Source organism: Lynx canadensis, chromosome C2 (assembly GCF_007474595.2).
Source record: "Lynx canadensis isolate LIC74 chromosome C2, mLynCan4.pri.v2, whole genome shotgun sequence".
NCBI lineage: Eukaryota > Metazoa > Chordata > Mammalia > Carnivora > Felidae > Lynx > Lynx canadensis.
Window position 1 is genome coordinate 48,546,742 of NC_044311.2, and position 22,118 is coordinate 48,568,859.

General features: G+C 39.3%; 1 protein-coding gene across 4 annotated transcripts in view; it reads left to right on the plus strand.

Moving 5' to 3' along the window:
* Positions 1-22,118, plus strand: part of ARHGEF26 (Rho guanine nucleotide exchange factor 26) — a 134,965-nt gene that overhangs the window by 21,426 nt on the left and 91,421 nt on the right. For all 4 annotated transcript variants that reach the window (XM_030329554.1, XM_030329555.1, XM_030329552.1 and 1 more), the window contains 2 exons: positions 6,765-6,821; positions 10,574-10,734. In XM_030329554.1, coding sequence (XP_030185414.1) covers positions 6,765-6,821; positions 10,574-10,734 — 218 coding nt within the window. The remainder of the gene's footprint in view (positions 1-6,764; positions 6,822-10,573; positions 10,735-22,118) is intronic.

The window sequence follows — 22,118 nt, forward strand, 5'->3', positions numbered from 1 at the left end:
AAACTCCAGCAAGTTTAAAGGTCTTAGCTCAAGTTGAGTATTCAATGTACATTAGTGCTTTACGGAGCCAGAGTGATCTTGGAGTATAAATACCTGTTCTAATTTTTCACCAGCTATATTTCTGAACCTTTTTGGTCAGTCAGTCTTTTGGGGCCCTCCCATTCTGGTTTCCCTGGCTGGTGGGGAAACATAGAAAGAATGTGCCTGCATCTTATCTAGAAATAGTGTCAACTCATGGAGGGCCTGAGAACATACACCGTGGAAAATGATCATCTAGTCGGCTGAGAAATTGGTGTTACTAATGTCAGCTCCCCCCACAGATATAGGACCAGCTCTATTCTGTAGATAGGTTCTGTATAAATGGCAATACCAGGGCTCTGTTTGGGACTTAGAGAACTTGGCTCATAACCTATTCCAGTCAATGAAGTCAAAGGCCAAGGAATAATTGTGCAAAGTTTATGGATGTCTGGACACAATTCTCTGCAAGGTGAAAACTCCTGTAACTATGGTGAGTACAGGAATGGAATTAAGTGCTAAAAGCCTGCCTGCAAGGTATCAAGAAGGAGCCAGGCATGAATTTTAGATGGAGTATTTAATAATTAACTTCTGGCATTATACTTTACAGAGTTTACCTTTTTATCAGTTTCAAAAACTACATTTTAGGTCTAACTAGACAATATCATTTCCATAGATGAAGTATCTTGTATCGTTCTTTATTAGTTTTAGCCAATTTTCAATTTCCATCTCATTTGAATATGCAAATTATATCCCTTACAGAGATCATGAGTGAAGAGTTTCAATACTGATTACAGCAATAAATACGTATATATAAATAGAATCATAAGGATGAATGTAAAACTATTATAACATTAATGAGTTCTCTGCATTCACTGTCTTGATAAGCCCCATACATACATTTATATTTTGTAACTTATGTTAAAATTATAGATTTGGGGAGTACCTGGGTGGCTCAGTTGGTTAAGTGTCCAGCTTCAGCTCAGGTCGTGATCTTGCAGTTCACGAGTTTGAGCCCAATTTAGGGCTCTGTACTGACAGCTGGGAGCCTCTGGAGCCTGCTTTAGATTCTCTGTCTCCCTCTCTCTCTGCCCCTCCCTGCTCATGCTCTGTCTCTCCCTCTCAAAAATAAATAAACATTAAAAAAAACACAAACTATAGATTTGGGCTCAGTTGTGTTGTTTTATTTGAAGTAATTTTTATCTATTTAAAATATTGAAGATAATGGCATGCATCATACTTTCTTCTTAGAGTCTGGAATCTGCCATGGCAGATTAGATTAGGTGAACTGTTAGGGTATACAAAATCAAGAACCCCAGGTTGAATCCAGTTGTTAGTGTTTCATTAAACTACTTTTTCAGTTTTATTTACTGATGACATAGTTAAATTAAAAATTTTAAATCGGTGAGGAATAAGAAAGCTCAAATGAAGTCACATATTTAGAGGAGTGTTGCTTTTGCTGTCTGTGTGCTCCCAGTTGTACTCAGCCAGAACTACCAGTACGAGATATAGGTTAAAATATAGAAGAGGCCTGTACAATTTTAATTCTTTTTTCATTTAGGATAGCACACAGGAATCAGGTGTTAGAGGCTGCTATACTATTTTTTTTTTCTTTTCTACACATGGAAACGAGGAACACTTGAAGAAACATGATGAACTTGATAATATTTCAGATTCTCTTAGCACAAATGTGCAAACTGCAAAAAAACAGGTCAATTTAAAAAACTGTAGGTATAGGGGCGCCTGGGTGGCTCAGTCAGTTGGGCATCCGACTTCGGCTCAGGTCACGATCTCGCAGTCCGTGAGCTCGAGTCCCGAGTCGGGCTCTGGGCTGATGGCTCAGAGCCTGGAGCCTGTTTCCGATTCTGTGTCTCCCTCTCTCTCTGCCCCTCCCCCGTTCATGCTGTGTCTCTCTCTGTCCCAAAAATAAATAAACGTTAAAAAAAATTAAAAAAAAAAAACTGTAGGTATAAATATATGTTTTCTATGCATTTTTTTTCCCTTGGGGGGGAAAAATAGGCTGAGCATTTCAGTGAGTTTACTTAAGTTTACTGATAAGGTTGCTGTTTTTTTTTTTTTTTTTCAACGTTTATTTATTTTTGGGACAGAGAGAGACAGAGCATGAACGGGGGAGGGGCAGAGAGAGAGGGAGACACAGAATCGGAAACAGGCTCCAGGCTCTGAGCCATCAGCCCAGAGCCTGACGCGGGGCTCGAACTCACGGACCGCGAGATCGTGACCTGGCTGAAGTCGGACGCTTAACCGACTGCGCCACCCAGATGCCCCAAGGTTGCTGTTTTTGAATTAGAAAATTTCTAGAGGTATTTACTATTCATATTCTCCTTATTTTCCTTCCTTTTCCACTCTCCACCCCTCCTTTCCTTCCTTGTTTCTTTCTGCTTGATCTTTTGCTCTAGTGTGTCATTCTACCCTAATATTCTGTACTCTGCCTTTTGCTAGTCTCCATGGGGCCTCCTTTGATATCATTCTCTCCCTCTCTTTGTCTGGTTACATCTCTCCACACTCCTTAGTCTCTGAAAGCACCTGGCCTGTTCATGACCTTCTACATCCAGGTATCTGCTCTCAGGTACTACTTAATTTAGAGTTGAATGTAGAAAGAGGTCTCAGGTGGATAAACTGATTCCTCTTGGCTCTGGAGGGAGAAGCTGTCTAGCCTGCCCTGAACAGAGAAGGGCTGGGATAGGAGGGCAGGCCCCAGAGCAGTGGTCTGGCAGCCAGCCAGGAGGGCTTGGTCTGTCATAACTCTCTGGAGTAAACTTTCAGGCTTCTCCAATATGCTGCACTTCAGATTTCTTAATTATGACCCAAGAACACTCCCCTAGAACCTTTTCTTTCTTTCTTTCTTTCTTTCTTTCTTTCTTTCTTTCTTTCTTTCTTTCTTTCTTTCTTTCTTCTGTCTCTGTGGTTTTGTATGGGTTGCTGGTTTCTTACTGATGACTTTTTGTTAAAGGAGTATTTTATCATTGTTTGTATTAGTATTAATGAAATATGATAATTCTGGGAGTTAGCACTTTGCCTTTTCAACACTACCTTTCTTCCCCCTCTAAAGAAAAACTATTTTAGCTAGGGATCTTTTTTTCTTTTCTTTTTGATAGGATGAAGTACTGTTAATCCCTCAGTAAACTAGCTGTCATCAGTATGGGTCTCAACGCCCATGTGGTTCACTCTCTTTCTCTTAAGATTTCTTGGTCTGAACTCACTAATAATTTTGGACAGGGATGCCAGTGCATGGTGATTCTGGTGATCTCACCTGCAGAGATTGTGGGCATGGTGCCTGGATATCGATCTGCCAGGACTGTGTGTCAGGAAGGAAATCCTGTGAAATTCCTGCTCAGGGATAACCAAACGGGAGCAGTGCTGAACGGTTTCATTCTTCTGGCCAGTCTCCTCCCTTATAAAATGGATGAAGAAGCCTTTTTAGCCATGAATTCTTGCTGACAGGCTGACCCAGGGTCAGGATGGTGGGTAAGGCTAAGAACATTCCACAGTATGGGTGGATGAAAAAGAACATATGGAGACTTGCTACAGACCTGGCATTAGAAGGAGTCTTAGTAATGATTGCCCAACACTAGAAAAGAGGTGCCTCTCGCAGAGAGCAGGAGTCCCTCAGCCATATAATATCATGATGGAGAGCATGAGCTCTGGAGTTAGACAAGCATGAAGGCAGATCCTGGCCTTGCTACCTGTTGGCTATGTGATCTCAGATCTTAAACCTGAATTGGAGATAAGAATAGTATTGACTTTCTTGAGTTTTTATGAGGATTCGGTGGGAAAAGAGGTATAAAGTGCTTATTTCCACACTTCCAGGCACACAATAAATGTTCAGTCAGTGATTGCTACCTTTACCATTATTGATTTAAGCCTCTTTATACACGACTGTACTGGTTTTTGTCCTTTTCCAAAAGTCAGGTTGGAGACTGTGACATGTGATTGTCTTCATTCCCACGGCAGCACCATGTAGGGCACTGTGCACCAGCGGCCTTCACACAGGGCTTGTGCCAGCAGGGATTCATGGAGACACTGCAGAGTGGACAGGGATACCATTTTCCAGATCTTTAAGGTCCAGGGATCCTCCTTTCTAACACTGAGACTGCATGTGCACAGTGTTACCCCAGGGTTTTTTCCCGGTTTCCTCTCTTACAGTTGCCCTTTTGCATTTTTACTAAAGAAAGGCGTCTCTCTTTTCCATGTCCTATCTTAGGGTGGTGCCTTGTTCCAATGTGTCAGACCACTGGGGCGCAAGATACAGGGGGTCAATTTAGAATACTGGTTTTAGGGGCGCCTGGGTGGCTCAGTCAGTTAAGCCTCTGATTTTGGTCAGGTCATTATCTCATGGTTAGTGAGTTCAAGCCCCACATTGGGCTCTGTGCTGAAGTCTCAGAGCCTGGAACTTGCTTTGGAATCTGTGTTGCCCTCTCTCTCTTCCCCTCCCCTGCTCGTGCTCTCTCTGTCTCTAAAAAATCAATAAACATTAAAAAACAAGTTTTTTTTAGAATACTGGTTTTAGGGAAGCCTCTTTTAATGAAGCCACCATAAAGTCGCCACCTTACTAAGGGTTGCATTCTCAGTAAAATTCATTTTTAGGGTCTAATGCATTAAAGTTGGAAGTGATTGTGTTATTTTGATCATAGGTTATTAATGATAATTGTGGTGATTATATAATCCAGGAGAGGGTCTTTTATACTTAAAACTCATTGGTCAGAGGATATTTTAGAAAATTAAATTTAAAAGTGTACTTTTGGGGGCGCCTGGGTGGCGCAGTCGGTTGAGCGTCCGACTTTAGCCAGGTCACGATCTCGCGGTCTGTGAGTTCGAGCCCCGCGTCGGGCTCTGGGCTGATGGCTCAGAGCCTGGAGCCTGTTTCCGATTCTGTGTCTCCCTCTCTCTCTGCCCCTCCCCCGTTCATGCTCTGTCTCTCTCTGTCCCAAAAATAAATAAACGTTGAAAAAAAAAAATTAAAAAAAAAAAAGTGTACTTTTGCATCAAAGTATACTAGTGTAATTCCTCAGCTACCTTAACACATAGAATTACATTAGGAAATTTGGGAGGGAAATTGACATAGAAATGTGATTTTTATGGAGAAAGAAGAATAATCTCCAGTTGTTATGGAAAGTATATTTATCTTTAAATGGATGGTGGTGGATATCACATCATTATATTTTTTATATTCCACTGGATACATTGAAAACAGTGTAGGCAACAGGTTTTAAAATGTCTAGATTTACAATTAGCAGAAAACGATATCTTTTAATTCTTATTTTATAAATGTTTATTTATTTTGAGAGAGAGAGAGAGAGAGCATGTGAGTGAGGGCGGGGCAAAGGACAGAGGGAGAGAGAGAATCCCAAGCAGGCTCCACACTGTCAGCATGGAACCCAGTGTGGGACTTGATCTCATGAACCTGAACTGAAATCAGGTTGGATGCTTAACTGACTGAGACACCCAGGTGCCCTATCTTTTTAATTCTTTAAATACACAACGAAAACTTTGAGATGTCGACTTAAGAATGATCTAGGGGAACATGGTTAAGAAAACTTTATTAGGAAGTATGAAAACAAAAATGTTTGAAGACCTGTGTTAATATTTTATTGCTATTAGTTTCTCAGAAAAGGGGAGGGCACTCACCTTTCTTGCGGTCCTTCTTTCTCTTAAGCACAGAATTTAATTGGTCAACTTGTATGTATGCCTGACCTTTTGCTAGTTTGTTTATTTTTTTAATTTTTTTTTAACGTTTATTTATTTTTGAGACAGAGAGAGACAGAGCATGAACGGGGGAGGGGCAGAGAGAGAGGGAGACACAGAATCGGAAGCAGGCTCCAGGCTCCGAGCCGTCAGCACAGAGCCCGACGCGGGGCTCGAACTCAGGGACCGCGAGATCGTGACCCGGGCTGAAGTCGGCCGCTTAACCGACTGAGTCACCCAGGCGCCCCTCTTTTGCTAATTTAATCTTCAGCTGAAAAACACGAGTATCTTTCCTGTGCCAGACTCAGTGTCAGGTGTAGCAGAAAACACACCAGGCCCCGCCTTCATGGAGTTCTTAGTTCAGCCTCTACTCTTTGGTTTAGAAACCAAATTATGATAGAATCTGCAGTAATCAAATAAAAATGGGTTGTAATTTAGGTAGGGACTGCAGTGATTTACCTAATGCTGCAACTGCGTTACTCCCAGTATGAGACTGGCGTTCATGGCTCTTGTGGATACTGTTGCTTGTCCAAAGAACATCAGGCTAACGTCCTTATTTGGCAAATTTAAATATGTGAAATTCGGACAGAGAGGACTTTGTTTTCCTGTTTAATTGGGTTTCTATGAAGAGCACGGGTATTCTGTGGAGTCTTGGTGAGATACAGAATTAAAGTTACTTTTTAAGTGTGCGGTCTTGGGCAGTAAACTTTTGAGGGATGGCTTCACTTTCTTTATTGTTAGGTTTCTTCACTTACGATTTGTGAAGTTAATTTGAGAAGTATTTTAGGAATATCTAGACCTAAGACTAGAGCAGATTAATGCAACCTGATAGGAGAGTGTTCTAGACGCTTTGCAGTTCTTTTGTGTTAATGCTAGTTTATTAATATGATTCAATATTACATGAGGGACCCAGAAATTAATATGTGCTTAATTCACATGTCTTGCATAGTTTCCTATAATTCATTTCTCGAAGGGTGTGGAGTTATGCCTTATGTGATAAATTGTTAAAGTTAATGAGCCCAACTTTCTTTTGCTTTTTCCTCTAGGTGAAAAGAAATGGATTATCACAGACAGTTAGCCAGGAGGAAAGAAAGAGACAGGAGGTATGTTTTCTACTGGCAGATACTTTTATTTATATTTTTGATATATTTTTTAAGTTTTTAAATTTATTTCGAGAGACAGACCGTGTGAGTGGGGGAGGGGTAGAGAGAGAGGGAGAGAGAGCGAGAGAGAGAGCGAGAGAGAGAGAGAGAGAGAGAGAGAGAGAATTCCAAGCAGGCTCCATACTGCCAGTGCAAAGCTGGATGCAGGGCTCAAACTCATGAACCATGAGGTCATGACCTGAGCCGAAATCAAGAGTTGGATGCTTAACTGACTGAGCCACCCAGGTGCCCCAAGCAGATACTTTTTAGAGCTCCAAGGAATGTGTGTGCTTTCATCTACTGTGTGCACTGGTTCAGTGTTTTTCTTCGAAAATGTATTCGTTTTGTTCTTTTAACATAGGGGGTATGTGATCATTGTCAAATAAAGCTCCACGTAAGCACCCAGAAAAGAAAACTTTAAAATACCTTAATGTCATTTTAACTTAAATAACAAAGCACCTAGTAGAGGTATTTAAACTGAAAGAAATATGTTGAAAAATGAATGAGATGTTAGGTCCTGGAATTGAAAAAGGATGTTGGTGGGAAAACTGATGAAATCTGAGTAAAGTACCTAAATTTGTCTACGGATAAAATGTAATGTACCCTCGCTGTGTCATGTGCCCTGGCTAGGGGAAGCTGGATGAAGGAAATACAGGAACTCTGAACCCTCTTTACAAGATTTCTATAAATTAAATTTGTACCAAAATAAAGGTTTACTTAATAAAAAATAAAACTGATAGTAATAGCATTTTACAACTTGAAGTTTAAATAAATGTAGTTTAAGGAAATTACTCATTGTAATAATATTGTGAAGTTCTCAAAACACTTTCCTCTTGTTTTATGCATATTAACATGTATATATATGTTTATGTATATATGTGTGTATACATATACACACACAAATATTGCACAAAGGACATGCACTGTATTTTTGTTTCATGGGCATAAATAACACAAAAATACACGGGTACATTATAGTGCCATTTTTTTTTTAAGTTTAAGAATAGTATATAACATTGGTGTACCCATCACTGAGAATTAACAAATATATTACATTTATACTTTTTACTCATATTTTTTAAAGACAACAAGACTTTCAATAAAGTAGAATTCCTTTTCTCCTCAGTTGTCATCTTCTTCCTCTCCTCCCCAGAGGCAACTGTAATTATGAAATGATGTGTATCTATCCAAATTGTGTTTTTAAGTCATGTATTACGTATATTTATGTACATGTATTTGGGTGCATGTGTGTGTGTTAAAATGTAGATACATGCTTATTCTGAACATGTTTTTTGTTTGCTTTTGACATTCAGCACTATATTTGGGATTTATGTAGGTTAATATATATTAATGTAGTATTAATATGTATGTAGTCCATTTTCTAAATTCCACTTTTTTTTAAAAAAATTTTTTTTTTTTCAACGTTTATTTATTTTTGGGACAGAGAGAGACAGAGCATGAACAGGGGAGGGGCAGAGAGAGAGGGAGACACAGAATCGGAAACAGGCTCCAGGCTCTGAGCCATCAGCCCAGAGCCTGACGCGGGGCTCGAACTCACGGACCGCGAGATCGTGACCTGGCTGAAGTCGGACGCTTAACCGACTGCGCCACCCAGGCGCCCCTAAATTCCACTTTTAAAAAAAAAGCTATTGTCCAAATTTTGGACAGTAGGTGATACTTTTTTTTTTTTTTTTTTTTTTTCTTTATCGCAACATAAACAGTGTTTCTTTGTGGACAAATTCAAGAGCTACTCTAGGGTCCTAAGCCCATTTGATTTGAACATTTGTGTTCTTTTAAACCTTTCCTATTTAACCCTATTTCTTTCCCCTATATTTTGAAAATATTCAGATTTGTGATATAAAAAAACTAGTGATGGCAGCAAATCTAACTTTATGGTTTCTTTCTATTCCTATGTGGCTATTTTTAGAAAGTTTAACCCAATTTTCTTTTAAGTAGTTGATGGCTCTATTGCAGGATGTTTTAGCAGTTATTATATTAAATCTATTATATTAAACTACCACTTACTCATCTTTTCACGTGATCTATTCTATATCGTTCATGTCATATTTTTGTTCAAATCTTAGTATTTTGCATTTGATTACAAAAGCTTTTGCTTTTGAAAATATTTTGTCATTCCAAGTTACCGTATCTATGAACAACCTGAAATCCACTATTTTTGGTCAGGAAGTGACAATTTTCATCAGTCTGCATTGCATTTCCGAAGGATAATTGTATTGATTGAATAGAATTATACAAGATTCAGGTCAAGTGAGACTCTTAATATCCTCACTTAAGTGCCTGGAGCACAGCTGAGGCTAGACCAACACCTTTAAGTAAGACTTCCTTTAAAGCTTATAGATGCTGAAAAGGGAGGCGAACATTGAGACCAGCACCATAAAGCTGACTTACAAAATATGGCCCAGCTGCTCCCACCTAGTCTCAGCCACAGCACAGGGCCTTATGGGAAGAATCTCCTGTGCCTTTTGGGTCAAGGGCTTGAGGGGAGGTGGGGAGGAGCCCTGGAGGTCAAGGCAATGATGTCAGTGTTACCAGGGAGATCTCCGGGAAGGATGCAAATCTCAAGCCTGCAAGGATGTTTACCACCCTACCTCAGGAAGAATCCCTATATTGTGATTCTTGGAGGATCTGAAGTGGTTTTTGTTTTTTTGTTTTTGTTTTTTAAATGTTATTTGTTTTTGTGTGTATAAGAGAGAGAGAGAGAGAGAGAGCATGAGCAGGGGAGGTGCAGGGAGAGAGAGACACACAGAATGTGAAGCAGGCTCCAGGCTCTAAGCTGTCAGCACCGAGCCCGATGTGGGGCTTGAACCCACAGACCACGAGATCATGACCTGAGCCGAAGTCAGACGCTTAACCGACTGAGCCACCCAGGAGCCCCTGAAGTGATTTTTGTTAAGGAGCTAGATGAATTCCTTACACAGGGTGTAGGTGCCTATTCACTTATGCGGGCTGGCTTTTCATCATTATGAACACTTACCAGGTAACCATTGTGTGCCTGACACCAACCATTTCTGCAGACAGTCCTTCGCTCCTTCTTGAGATATTGACGAGAGCAGAGAGGGTGGCTTGTTGAATAAACAGAATTACTTTCAGTTGTATGAGTTTAATATAAAAGAATTCCTGTGGCTGATAAAAACCTTTTAAGGGTGAATACAGTCATGCTCTTTTAATACACCCAGACTCTTTGCTGTTATTGACTGCAAATTTGTTAGACTGAAACATGGGGAGAGAAAGGGCCCACACAAGAGGAGAGCAAAGAAATGTATTTGTAAGAAATTTTCTCTGAATCTCAAGTGATGTCTATAAATCCTTACTGTCCCAGAGCAGTCTACTTTGAAAACAGGGCTGTAGGAGATGACCCCAAAGGTTAATTACTGTCACACTGAGATTTTATGACAGGCCCTAGCTTTCTTCCATAGATTCCACCCCTTGGCAAAGCATGACCTCAGGATGCGATCTCAAGTCATCCAAGTGCTTACACTTTTTCATTTTTACACTGTCGGCAGTGACTCTATTTCTTGAGGTTTGGATGTTCATGCTTTACATGAAGTCAGTAGTTAGGTGATGCGTTTTCCTTAATGCTTATCTTTTTTTGCTTTTCAAGATATGTCTTTTTTATAGGAGAGTTATGAGAACTCATTTTAGTTCTTCAATTATAAGAATTAATGATATCTTTCTTTTCCCCTCTTTACCAGGCTATCTTTGAAGTCATATCCTCTGAACACTCATATTTACTCAGCTTGGAGATCTTGATACGAATGTTTAAAAATTCTAAAGAACTGAGTGATACGATGACCAAAACAGAGAGTCACCATCTTTTCTCCAACATTATGGATGTGTGTGAGGCAAGCAAAAAGTAAGTTCACCTTAGTTGGCCTTTAGTCAGGCCAAGACATTCCTTACTAACAAACATCTGTGTTACCTCAAACAAGACCTTTAGAAGTATGAGGTCTCTCATGGAGTTAATTGGCTTTTATCTTTATTCCTTGAAATAAATTTTAAGGTATGTTTCAGGTTGTTGATGTCTAGATGGATGCCAAGTGGATAATGAGTTGTCTCTCACTCCTCTGTCCCTCCCTGTTCTCCTCACACTTGTCCTTTTATTCTTCCTTTTAAATTATACCAATAATAGAACAACTTTTAGTTGTGCAGGAGAAAATGACTCACAGTCATACTAGTCAAATACAAATGTTATTTTTGTCTACATTTTCACATTTTTTGTTCATATATGTAATTATTATTTTGAAAATGTAGTCACAGTGACCTGCTGGTTTCTTTAGGTTTTCCCTATTTAAGATTCCATAAATACTATTAGAGGAGTTTCCATTATTAGTTTTAGTGAGTGTAGGAATCTCAGCTTGTATACCAGTGATGAGCTCTTGTATTCTTTTGAGTGAACTACAGAGCCTGTACTGGAGCCATGTGCCAGCAGTGGGCTAAGCTGAGCCATCCTGAGTTGCTATTTTGCTAGGTCAAAATGGTTGAATATTGGCAATTTTATATAGTTGGGTCAAAGGTGGGTTTACCGTCTAATTAATGAAGCTTAAGCTTTAAGCTTTAATTAATTATTGCTTTTGTGCCTGTTTGGTTTTTTTTTTTTTTCTTTTTTTTTAAAGTTTATTTAGGGGCGCCTGGGAGGCTTGGTCGGTTAAGAGTCCGACTTCAGCTCAGGTCATGATCTCATGGTCCGTGAGGCTTGGTCGGTTAAGAGTCCGACTTCAGCTCAGGTCATGATCTCATGGTCCATGAGTTCGAGCCCCGCATCAGGCTCTGTGCTGACAGCTCAGAGCCTGGAGCCTGTTTCAGATTCTGTGTCTCCCTCTCTCTCTGCTCCTCCCCTGTTCATGCTCTGTCTCTCTTTGTCTCAAAAATAAATAAACGTTAAAAAAAAAAATTAAAAAAAAAAGTTTACTTATTTATTTTGAGAGAAAGAGTGGGAGAGGGGCAGAGAGAGAAAGAGACAGAGAAGGAATCCCAGGCAGGCTCTGCGCTGTCAGAACAGAGCCCGATACGGGGCTCAATCCCATGAACTGTGAGATCATGACCCGAGCCGAAATCAAGAGTCAGACGCCTAACCAACTGAGCCAGTCAGGTGCCCTGTGCCTATTTATTTTTCTAATTTTTGTGCCTGTGTGTTGTACCTGCTTTACTACCCACAAAAACCGGATCTGTCCTAGGTAGGGAGTATTCTTGTGAATCTGGACATTGTTTATTTGTCACGTTAGGGTAGAGCCAAGCAGACAGTAATGATAACGTGCTCATGCCCACTGGCACCTTCACTGTGTGCAAGTAGATCTTCCTTTTGAACTTACAAGATTGACCATTCATGTTGAACACGTAAGCCTATGAATTGAGGCTACTTCAGAGTGCTGGAGTTTGTGGTCAGATCCATGAGATCTTCAAAATTTCATGGAAGTGACACAACTTCAGAATCCAAATTCTGCCACAGGAAAAGATCTTGGTAATCTTGATACTGATGTGGATACTTAAAAAGAACGTGTTTTGAGGAGGCAGTGGGCCCGTGGTGTGTGGGTGGGGGCATGCACCATGGCTTGGAAATCCTTGTTTAGACGTGGGGTTGTTACTTGTGTTCAGCCCATTGGTCCTCTTGGTAGTCTTAGCAGTTTTGGTAAGAGAAAGGGACATCTCTTTTCTCCTTCAGTGAAGAGTCAGAACAAGAGCCTTAGATGGTGTGTCCCTATTTGAAAGGTATTCACATTTCAAAGTGAGTCTCCTTCATTTTAACGTGTATTTTGGTTGATCTATAAAACCAGAGCTCTGTTTTAGATACACAGCTATCAAGAATTAATACTGTTTTGATAACTCTAAAATGTAAGTCATGATTTCAATGAGAATATGTTTTCTGAAAACCACAGTGGCATGTTTTTATTCTTCTGTGGAATTGTGCTTTGACTTGTGTGGGCATCAGTCAGCTTCTTGCAGTGTATAGATGACTCCAGAGAAAGCCTTTAGTAAATTCTGTTGTAGACAGCAACAGTTCTTGGGCAGAGGATGCTTTGTGTCCTTACCTTCTTTGGGCCCCCAAAGCACTGCTTGCTTATCAGGGTAGTTCACCAGGGTCCTGGGCTCCAGCAGTTGCCTTTCCTTTTGGTAGTTGGTTAACCTTGAACAGGTTGCTAAACCTTCTCCCCTCATTTCTTATTTATTAAATGGGGATTAAAAAAAATCTACAGCTGGTTAACCATGAAATAAGTAAGTCATTTTGTTTAAATTATAGATTACAGTTTTGTGACTTTAATTTCAATCTTTTAAAAAATTGAAATCTTTTATAATTTCATTAAAAATGTTTTCATTTCTCGGGCACCTGGGTGGCTCAGCCTATTGAGCATCTGACTTTGGCTCAGGTCATGATCTCATGGTTCATGGGTTCAGGCCCCATCTTGGGCTCTGTGGTGACAGCTCAGGCCTGGAGCCTGTTTCAGATTCTGTGTCTCCCTCTCTCTCTGCTCCTCCCCCGCTCATGCTCTCTGTCTCAAAAATAAACATTAAAAAAAAAATTTAATGTGATAACTACTTGATGTGCTACCCATGAAAGAGTTTCCAGTCCTAAGGAAATACTAAATAAAATGTTGAATAAAGCAAATGACTGGTGTTCAAATTAGTGATTACTGATGAAGCATGGCATTGCTCAGTGTGGCATAATCAAGACTATCTTCATTGTTGTACTTTCATGAAAAATTGTAGCTAGAGTTGAGGTCAGAACAAGCTTTGTGAATTCAATAGTGGCTCGGGTTCTTCACTGCTTGCCGATAAATAACACTAAGAAGCCTTTCTGTGTAAGAAGATGTTATATGAAAGCAGGCAGGGACAAGATCATTCCGATTCTGGGTGTGAGTGCTTATCAGTGGCATTTCCCTACGAAGTTCTTTGTTTTGTAAAGAATTGCTCATTTCAGTCATCACTTGTGGAGCCTCCTATTCTGCAAGATGCCTGGGTTCTAGAGCATTTCTGCTGGCATCCACCCAGTGTCTCTTGGTCTCCAAGGATCATCAGTAGCTGGTGGCACATCTGTAGTGTATGTGAGGAGGAATCATAGAGCAGGGCCCTGCCCCTGAAATGGATAGGCCTGGGTCACGCTGGAGGTTATGGGCTGAAGGGTCCCTGGTGAGGGTGAGAGCAGATGGTGAAGGCCTTTGTGTGCCCAGCTGAGGAGTTTTCAAAGTTTCCTGAAGGCTGTGTGGAAACATGGAGTGATCCAGTAGGGGACGGCCAGGGTGGCCCAGGAGATGACAGTATGGTGTTTGCATTAGAGAGGATGTAAAGATGGTGGAAGGTTTGAGGCCACTGCAGTAATACAGCTGGACATGATGGGAAACAGAGGGGTCCTGTGAAGAAGGACTTGTGAGATACTTGGAACATGGAGTCTTGAGGACTTGGTGAGAAAGAGGAGTTTTGTTTGCCTCCCACAGGGGTCTGCCCGGTTGACTGTGGACAGTGGTTGTATTAGCTAGGATATACGGCAAACAGGTTGGGGCTTAGGGAGATAAGGAATTCAGTTGGGACCAGTTTTGAAGTGACAGTGGAGCATGAGGGGAGAATGTCAACTTGAAAGGAGAAAAACAGATTAGAACTCCAGAAAAATCTTGACTAGAGATGTAGATTTGAGTTAGTTCTCCACACTGTGGGTTTAAATGAGATGCTGGAGCTTGTAACAGTTGGTTTTCAAGTGGTGGCGGTGGTTGTATTTACCTACTAGGGGCATTTGGAAACGTATTTTTGATTGCCCCAGTGACTTGGAGACTCCCCTGGCATTTGAAGGTGGGGACAGAAGTGCCAGGCACCCTACTGTTGGTAGGACTCACCCAGACACTCATGAATTGTCCTGTCCAGATGCCAGGTGTGCCCTCCTTGAGATGCATGGGTAAAAGGGAATGGAAAAGAAAGCCAGTGTCAGAATTTTGGCATAAAAACATTTAAGGAGCCTGTGGTTTGGGACAGAAATGAAGTAAATAGGATAAGAATGACGCTGATCTTTCTCAGGCTCCTTGGCTTTCTCTTTAATGCCTTCCTGTGACCCTTTCTGGCCTGGCAACTGTTTGCATTGTGTGTGTGAGGAGGTAGCTGGACTCCTGCTGATCCTATATTTGTCCCCTCCTAGGAAAATTCCTCTTTTCTTTTCCTTCGGTGATGATTAGAGCTGAATCTTTTAAATTTATGCCTTTGGGTCCATGCCATTGCAGAGCCTTTGAACTCCCAGCTCTGGACCTACTGCCTTTTACCTTAACTGTGTTAACTTCCTTCTGACTCAGATTCGTGAAACCCCTCTGGATTCATGGGCCTCCTGTCTTTTAAGGACCAAAGATGCTTTCATGTATCTGTGTCCATTTAGAATGATTTTGGGGTGCCTGGGTGGCGCAGTCGGTTGAGCGTCCGACTTCAGCCAGGTCACGATCTCGCGGTCCGTGAGTTCGAGCCCCGCGTCAGGCTCTGGGCTGATGGCTCGGAGCCTGGAGCCTGTTTCCGATTCTGTGTCTCCCTCTCTCTCTGCCCCTCCCCCGTTCATGCTCTGTCTCTCTCTGTCCCAAAAATAAATAAAAAACGTTGAAAAAAAATTTAGAATGATTTATAGGTAATTTCTGCATTAATAGGAAAAGACCTACAAGTATGATTGATTTACATACATTTGCAGCAGAATATGATCTAATTCTTGCTTTTACATTTAAGATCTATTGATGGTAAAAGACATACTTTCAGGAAAAGAAATGGCCTTTAGTAAAGACTAAATGTCAACCCTATGGCTGTCTTTAGAAATGCTATGCTCTAAGTAAGGTGTTTTGTGTTAAAAGGATTTCTGCAAATGAAAAGTAGATGAACCTTCGTTTTGATGTTTTATAAAATGATGTGTTTGTACTCCCAATGCTGAGTTTTCATTATAAATTTCTAGGTGATGGACTTAAATTTTTTCAATAATAGAATATACAATTATTTGTAACCTGTAAAAATATACTGCTAAAGAACTTCGCAAGATGCTTGCTTTTCTTTTTCACATTCCAAAGTTAAGAGATTGGCATTTCTTTAGGAAGTAATTTAAAGCTAAAACTATGCCATCTTCAATTTTACAGAGTAAAATAAAAATATCCATCAATGTGCTTTCGTGTCCCGAGGAACTGAATTTGTTCCCAAGATATGATGAGCAGCTAATGCCAAACTCTTCAGTTTCTGCCTTGTGTGGAAGAGTAACTTACAAAAATAATAAGCATACAAAATAGTACTTACCCAGCACTTGCTTCTCTAGAAGATTCTTTTTCCTGATTTTAATCAGATTATATGAAAATTGAAATATCAGGGGACACTAAATACTGTTCTCAATATGTATGCTTTAATATTATTTTGTGAAATGACTTTATGTTCCAAAAGTTGACATTTTACTCAAATAATGGTGTAGCATATCTGTGTTGTCAAGTAGGTTTCCTATTTGGTAATTAAAAACTCTAAACTTTAATGCATTAACAGTAAACCTTAAAAACTTTTATAGTATTAATATTAGCATTTCATCCTTCCTAATTTTTAAAGCTAAATTTTATTATTTATTTATTTATTTATTTATTTTTGAAGTTTATTTATTTTTGAGAAGCAGAGGGCGAGAGGGACAGAGGACCTGAAGTGTGGAGCTTGAACCCACGAACCTTGAGATCATGACCTGAACCGAAGTTGGACGCTTAACCACTCAGGCACCCCTAAAGCTAAATTTTACAAGAAAACATAATTAAGTTTAACTAGGCCAGAGAATATGGAACTCTTTATGTTGTAGAACCTGAAGTATTGGCTATTGCCATTGTTTTTGGTCAGCAAATGTTTTTTTTTTTTGTTTTTTTGTTTTTTTGTTTTTTTGTTTTTACTCCCTAGAAGTTTACCACAGAATCTTTGGTAAATAAAGCAACTGCCCTGTTTATCTTCATGGAACAAAAAATCTTTCTTTTTAAAATCCAACTTCTTCAGCTGATAGTTGAAAGACAGTGACACTCAGAAGCTACTTTTTATGACATGCTTTGGCTTTTTCCGTCCTGAGGTAAGGAAACAAAGAAGTTGATTTGAAATTCACCTCAAGTACTCTACAATAGCATGGATATTTTAGTCCACATTGTTCAGCTTTTAGTAATAACCAGTGTCTGAAGTAATAGTACAAGAAATAAGTAGTTATTTAAGTATCATTTCAAGTAGGGGAAGAAGGATGACAGGTGTCTGAATAATAGCCCCAGTCCTTTCAGGGAAGGCTGTGGAGAAGCAGTGAGAGGTCTGAAGAGTTTGTAAGTCTTTGTAACTGATGCCACCTAGTTAAAGATGACTGAGGAGACGTATGCCCTTAAGTTCATTCCTTTCTGAAATTCCATCAAAAATGATAGAATAGTCAAGAACATAAACCCCCAAGGATCAAAAACAAGCAAATAAAACAAGCAGACCAAAAAAACCAAACCAAAACAAAACCCCCAAATTTAAAAAGAAGAGACAATGACAGCAATATTTTGGAACCTGAAAACAGATGGACTCTCAGGTAACTATTTCAGGCAATTTGAACAGGTTAACTCTAAACTGGTAGTGAGGAAATCCAAGAAAGAATTAGATTGGGGGCGCCTGGGTGGCGCAGTCGGTTAAGCGTCCGACTTCAGCCAGGTCACGATCTCGCGGTCTGTGAGTTCGAGCCCCGCGTCGGGCTCTGGGCTGATGGCTCAGAGCCTGGAGCCTGTTTCCGATTCTGTGTCTCCCTCTCTCTCTGCCCCTCCCCTGTTCATGCTCTGTCTCTCTCTGTCCCAAAAATAAATAAACGTTGAAAAAAAAAATTAAAAAAAAAAAAAAAAAAAAAAAGAATTAGATTGAACCCCCAGAACCTCTGACTGGCTTATTTCACTTAGCATAATACCCTCCAGTTCCATCCACATTGTTGCAGATGGCAAGATTTCATTCTTTTTCATTGCTGAGTAGTATTCCTATATATATGTGTGTGTGTGTGTATATATATATATATATATATATATATATATACACACACACACACATATATATACACACACACACACATACATACTGTATCTTCTTTATCCATTCATCAGTTGATGGACATTTGGACTCTTTCCATAATTTGGCAATTGTTGATAGCACTGCTATAAACTGTGGGGTACATGTGCCCCTATGAATCAGCACTCCTTTATATAAATACCTACTAGTGCAATTGATGGCTTATAGTTCTATTTTTAATTTTTTGAGGAACCTCCATACTGTTTTCCAGAGTGGCTGTGCCAGTTTACATTCCCACCAACAGTGCAAGAGGGTTCCCCTTTCTCCACATCCTTGCCAACATCTGTTGTTTCCTGAGTTGTTAATTTCAGCGACTCTGACCGGTGTGAGGTGGTATCTCAGTGTAGTTTTGATTGGTATTTCCCGAATGATGAGCAATATTGAGCATCTTTTCATATGTCTGTTTGCCATCTGGAAGTCTTCTTTGGAAAAGTGTCTATTCATGTCTTCTGCCCATTTCTGCATGGATGTTGAGTTTGATAAGTTCTTTGTAGATTTTGGATACTAACCCTTTATTGGATATTTCATTTGCAAATATCTTCTCCCATTCCGTTGGTTGCCTTTTAGTTTTGTTGATTGTTTCCTGTACTGTGCAGAAGCTTTTTATCTTGATGAGGTCCCAATAGTTCATTTTTGCTTTTATTTCCCTTGGCAAATACTTATTATCTCTACATCTTAGTTCTCCCTCTGTCCAATGGGGACCGTAGCTTATCTAACCTCATAGGGTTGGTATGAGAATTAAAGGGGATCACACTTGGTGCGATACTAGGTAAACTCAAGTAGGAGTGATTTTGTTGATATTAGTACTGTTATTTTGATCATCTCTATCTGGTTTATGAAATGTCTCTGAATTACTTATTTAGTGACTTTTGTATGATATTCTCTCTATATTTGCCTCTGCTGTCATTGTTTAAGGACTAGGTTAAAGAATAGGTTTTATGGATTGTGGCACAATGGTTTGCATGAGTTTCTTCTTAAAGATGATCGTGGCATGTTTTACAACATTATAACAATCATCTTCATTTTGATATTGAATGAAGTAAAAATAAATGGATTCTTCCTTGATCATAAAGCATGTTAGTTCTGACTTAGGTTAGGACTAAAATCTGAGCTGTTTGCTTCCTCTCAGTATTGTGTTTGTCTTATAAGCAATGGATTCCTTGGAACATTCTTTCAAAACACACCCTAACATGTTCCGGCTGCCAATTGGGCCATTCTCCTGGTTGGTTTTTGCAGATGGTTGGGGCTACTACACGCTTTTTTGCCTTTTTGCATTGCTTTTGCAAGGTCCGAGAGTCTGTGGATTCTGAGTTGTCACACAGATTTAAACTTGGACCAGGATCTTGGTTGGGACAGATGGAAGTGTTACCAGGCTCAGTCATTAGCTGTTATCAATCTTAAACTAGAGTAGAATTATGGAAAAAGAAACAATGGCTGGGGTGTAGTTGCAGTATTTCATCTGCATTGCATTTACAGCTGTAGATTTTGAAGCATTACATGGATTTTTGACTCTTGCCAGTTTTGAGTTAAACAAGCAGGACCACACAGTTTTTCTGGCCGATGGAAAAGATTTTAATGTAAACTTTGTGATCTCGCCAAGTTAAATCTAGCACTTGATTTAAGCACGAGGAAGATGGTTGACGAATTAAATTTCAAAAGCAAACTCCTTTAAGCTTGCTTATTGCTCATTTATTGTCAGATGTTACCTCTAAACGCTGTGCATTAATTATTAGCACCTGGGCATCAATTTTGTTTCTCCAATGCTTTTCTTATTTCATCTGATTTAATCCTTTATAGAGTCTTGTGGAATACCATCATTTCTTTACTGCAGGAGCTTGAAACCCAAATTATGTGAATTGGTTTAAGATCATTCACTTAAAAGAAATGGAAACTAGTGATTTTTTTTTTCTTCTTTAGAATGCATTCCCCTAGACCACTTTTTCAGAACTACACATACATTTTAAGCACAGTTATGGTTTCAGTGTAGGGCCTCTACTAGGGATTGCCCATCTGGAAAATAGTTAGGATTTGCTCTTTTTGGTATACATCACTTTTGGGGCTAGTTGTAGAGAGTGATTAGATGCTTATCTCCTATTTGCATGTCTTTGACCTCTTAGAATGTGGAGAACTTAAAAGCAAAGAGCATTTAGTGTTTTGACACTGCTCCGTGCATGGCACATCATAGACATCATCTTGTTATTTCCCCATGATCATCGTTCCCTCAGGGATAACTGTCCAGTAGCTTTATCCTTGGCAGTCTCTGAATGTGGCTCCATGGTTGAAGTGTTGACTGTGTTCTCTAGAAATAAGCTAATTAATCATGAAAATCTTATAATTTATATCTTATCAGAAGCCCTAATATGCAACTATTCAATAAAATTAAAAAAAAACATTCAAATTGTTTTTGTTGAGGTCCTTCAACTACTTTCACAATGATTTGGGGAAGAAAAGAGAATGTATGTTTGGAAAGTGCTGTCTAAATTCAGATTATTTGCTGCTTCTTTGTGAAAAGTCTGATGTTTTCAGAGTAAACTTTCATAGAAAATGAGTTTGCAAGTCTTTCTTAGGACTTAAATGAAAGAATTCTTTGTCCCGTATGTGGTAATGTAAATACTGAGCAACCTTGCAGAAAAATAGTTTAATTTTTAAAATGTCAGCTTTGTGTAAAAGCTGTGAAAATATGATTTTATTAAAAAATCTGAAATCACTTTCTATATGCTAAGAAGACAGGTTAATACTGTTTTAAATATTAATTCAGTATATTATTACCATATTCTTAGTGTGTTTTTTTAAAGGATGGGGATTAAATCACACAAGCCTTGCGATTTTAGATTTTACAAGTATATTTGTAGAAAAATATCTTGAGGAAAATGTGTATCATGAATGGTATTTGTTAAAGAACCTAACTGATACTTTATCTATACAGTGTTTTCTTTGGATTTCAAAAAGGTTTCAGGAAATGATTTGAATTTGGAAAAAAATTTGGTGGAAAGGTTCCATAGAAACGTCAAGATTGGCTAAGATTGACCTTGTCACTTGTGGGGGTTTCAAACAAAGGTCCCTTTGTAGCAAGAAAACTGTCTCTGTATCGAGAGTTCATTGGAATTTCTTTTCTAGCAGAGAAGAGTGATATGAACAACCAGAACAGGGCACAATGGCAGTGTTTGTGTTTATCTGCTGAAGTTGTCCTGTTCTGGAACTCCTACTTCTGATTCTCTTGCATCTTGTGTATGTTTGATGCACAACACTTCGTTATACATATGTATGTATGTGTTTGTGTGTGTGTGTAGATATCTTTGAAACATATGCTAGGAATAAGATGTTTTTCAGGACATCTTTTTTTTTTAATGTTTTTATTAATTTTTTGAGAAGAGAGTATGAACAGGGGAGGGGCAGAGAGAGGGCAATAGAGGCTCTCAAGTGGGCTCTGAATTGTCAGCAGTGAGCCCATGCGGGGCTCAAACTCACGCGCTGCGAGATCATGACCAGAGCTGAAGGCGGACGCTCAACTGACTGAGCCACCCAGGTGCCCCTCCAGGACATCTTTATAGCCACTTTCACAAGTTGAAATTTTACTTGAGTCTATTCTATTGAAAAGGGAGCAGAAATGATTAAAGCCATGAAATTATTCTCTCAGATTTCAGTAAGTAGCGTTAAGTTAAAGATCATCAGGAGGACTATTTTTTTTTTTTAAATCTATTATCACAGATTTAGCTGCTTTATGTCTAATTTTTGGAGCATCTGGTGGAATCATCTGGGAATGTATGTTTTGCAGGTTTTAAGCCACATTAAATATCAGGGAAGAGTTGGTTTGGCTTATTTGTGTTTATGCCAACCATAGGGATCGCTGTATTAAATGCCTTTATTTGGGCCCTTGCCTATCCCTTTATTTTTCTTTTTCAGTCTTCTGGCCAATATCCAGTTTACTAACACGAAACTACTTTTGTGATCAGAATATAGCTTTATTAATTTAGAATATTGGAGTATCAGTTAACCAATTTATTAATAGCTATAGAGGTCAGGATGTCATTTTACTAACATTTCCGAACAGTTTACACTAAGGGTGGTTCTGCTTTTTTGCACATTAAGTATCCTTTCCAACTGTTAGAGAAGGGGGAACGTGTAATGATCTAAACTTAAAACACTCTGCCTCCACATATTGTTGAATAAAACATATTCTTCTGGACTCTTTGAAGACCCCGTGTG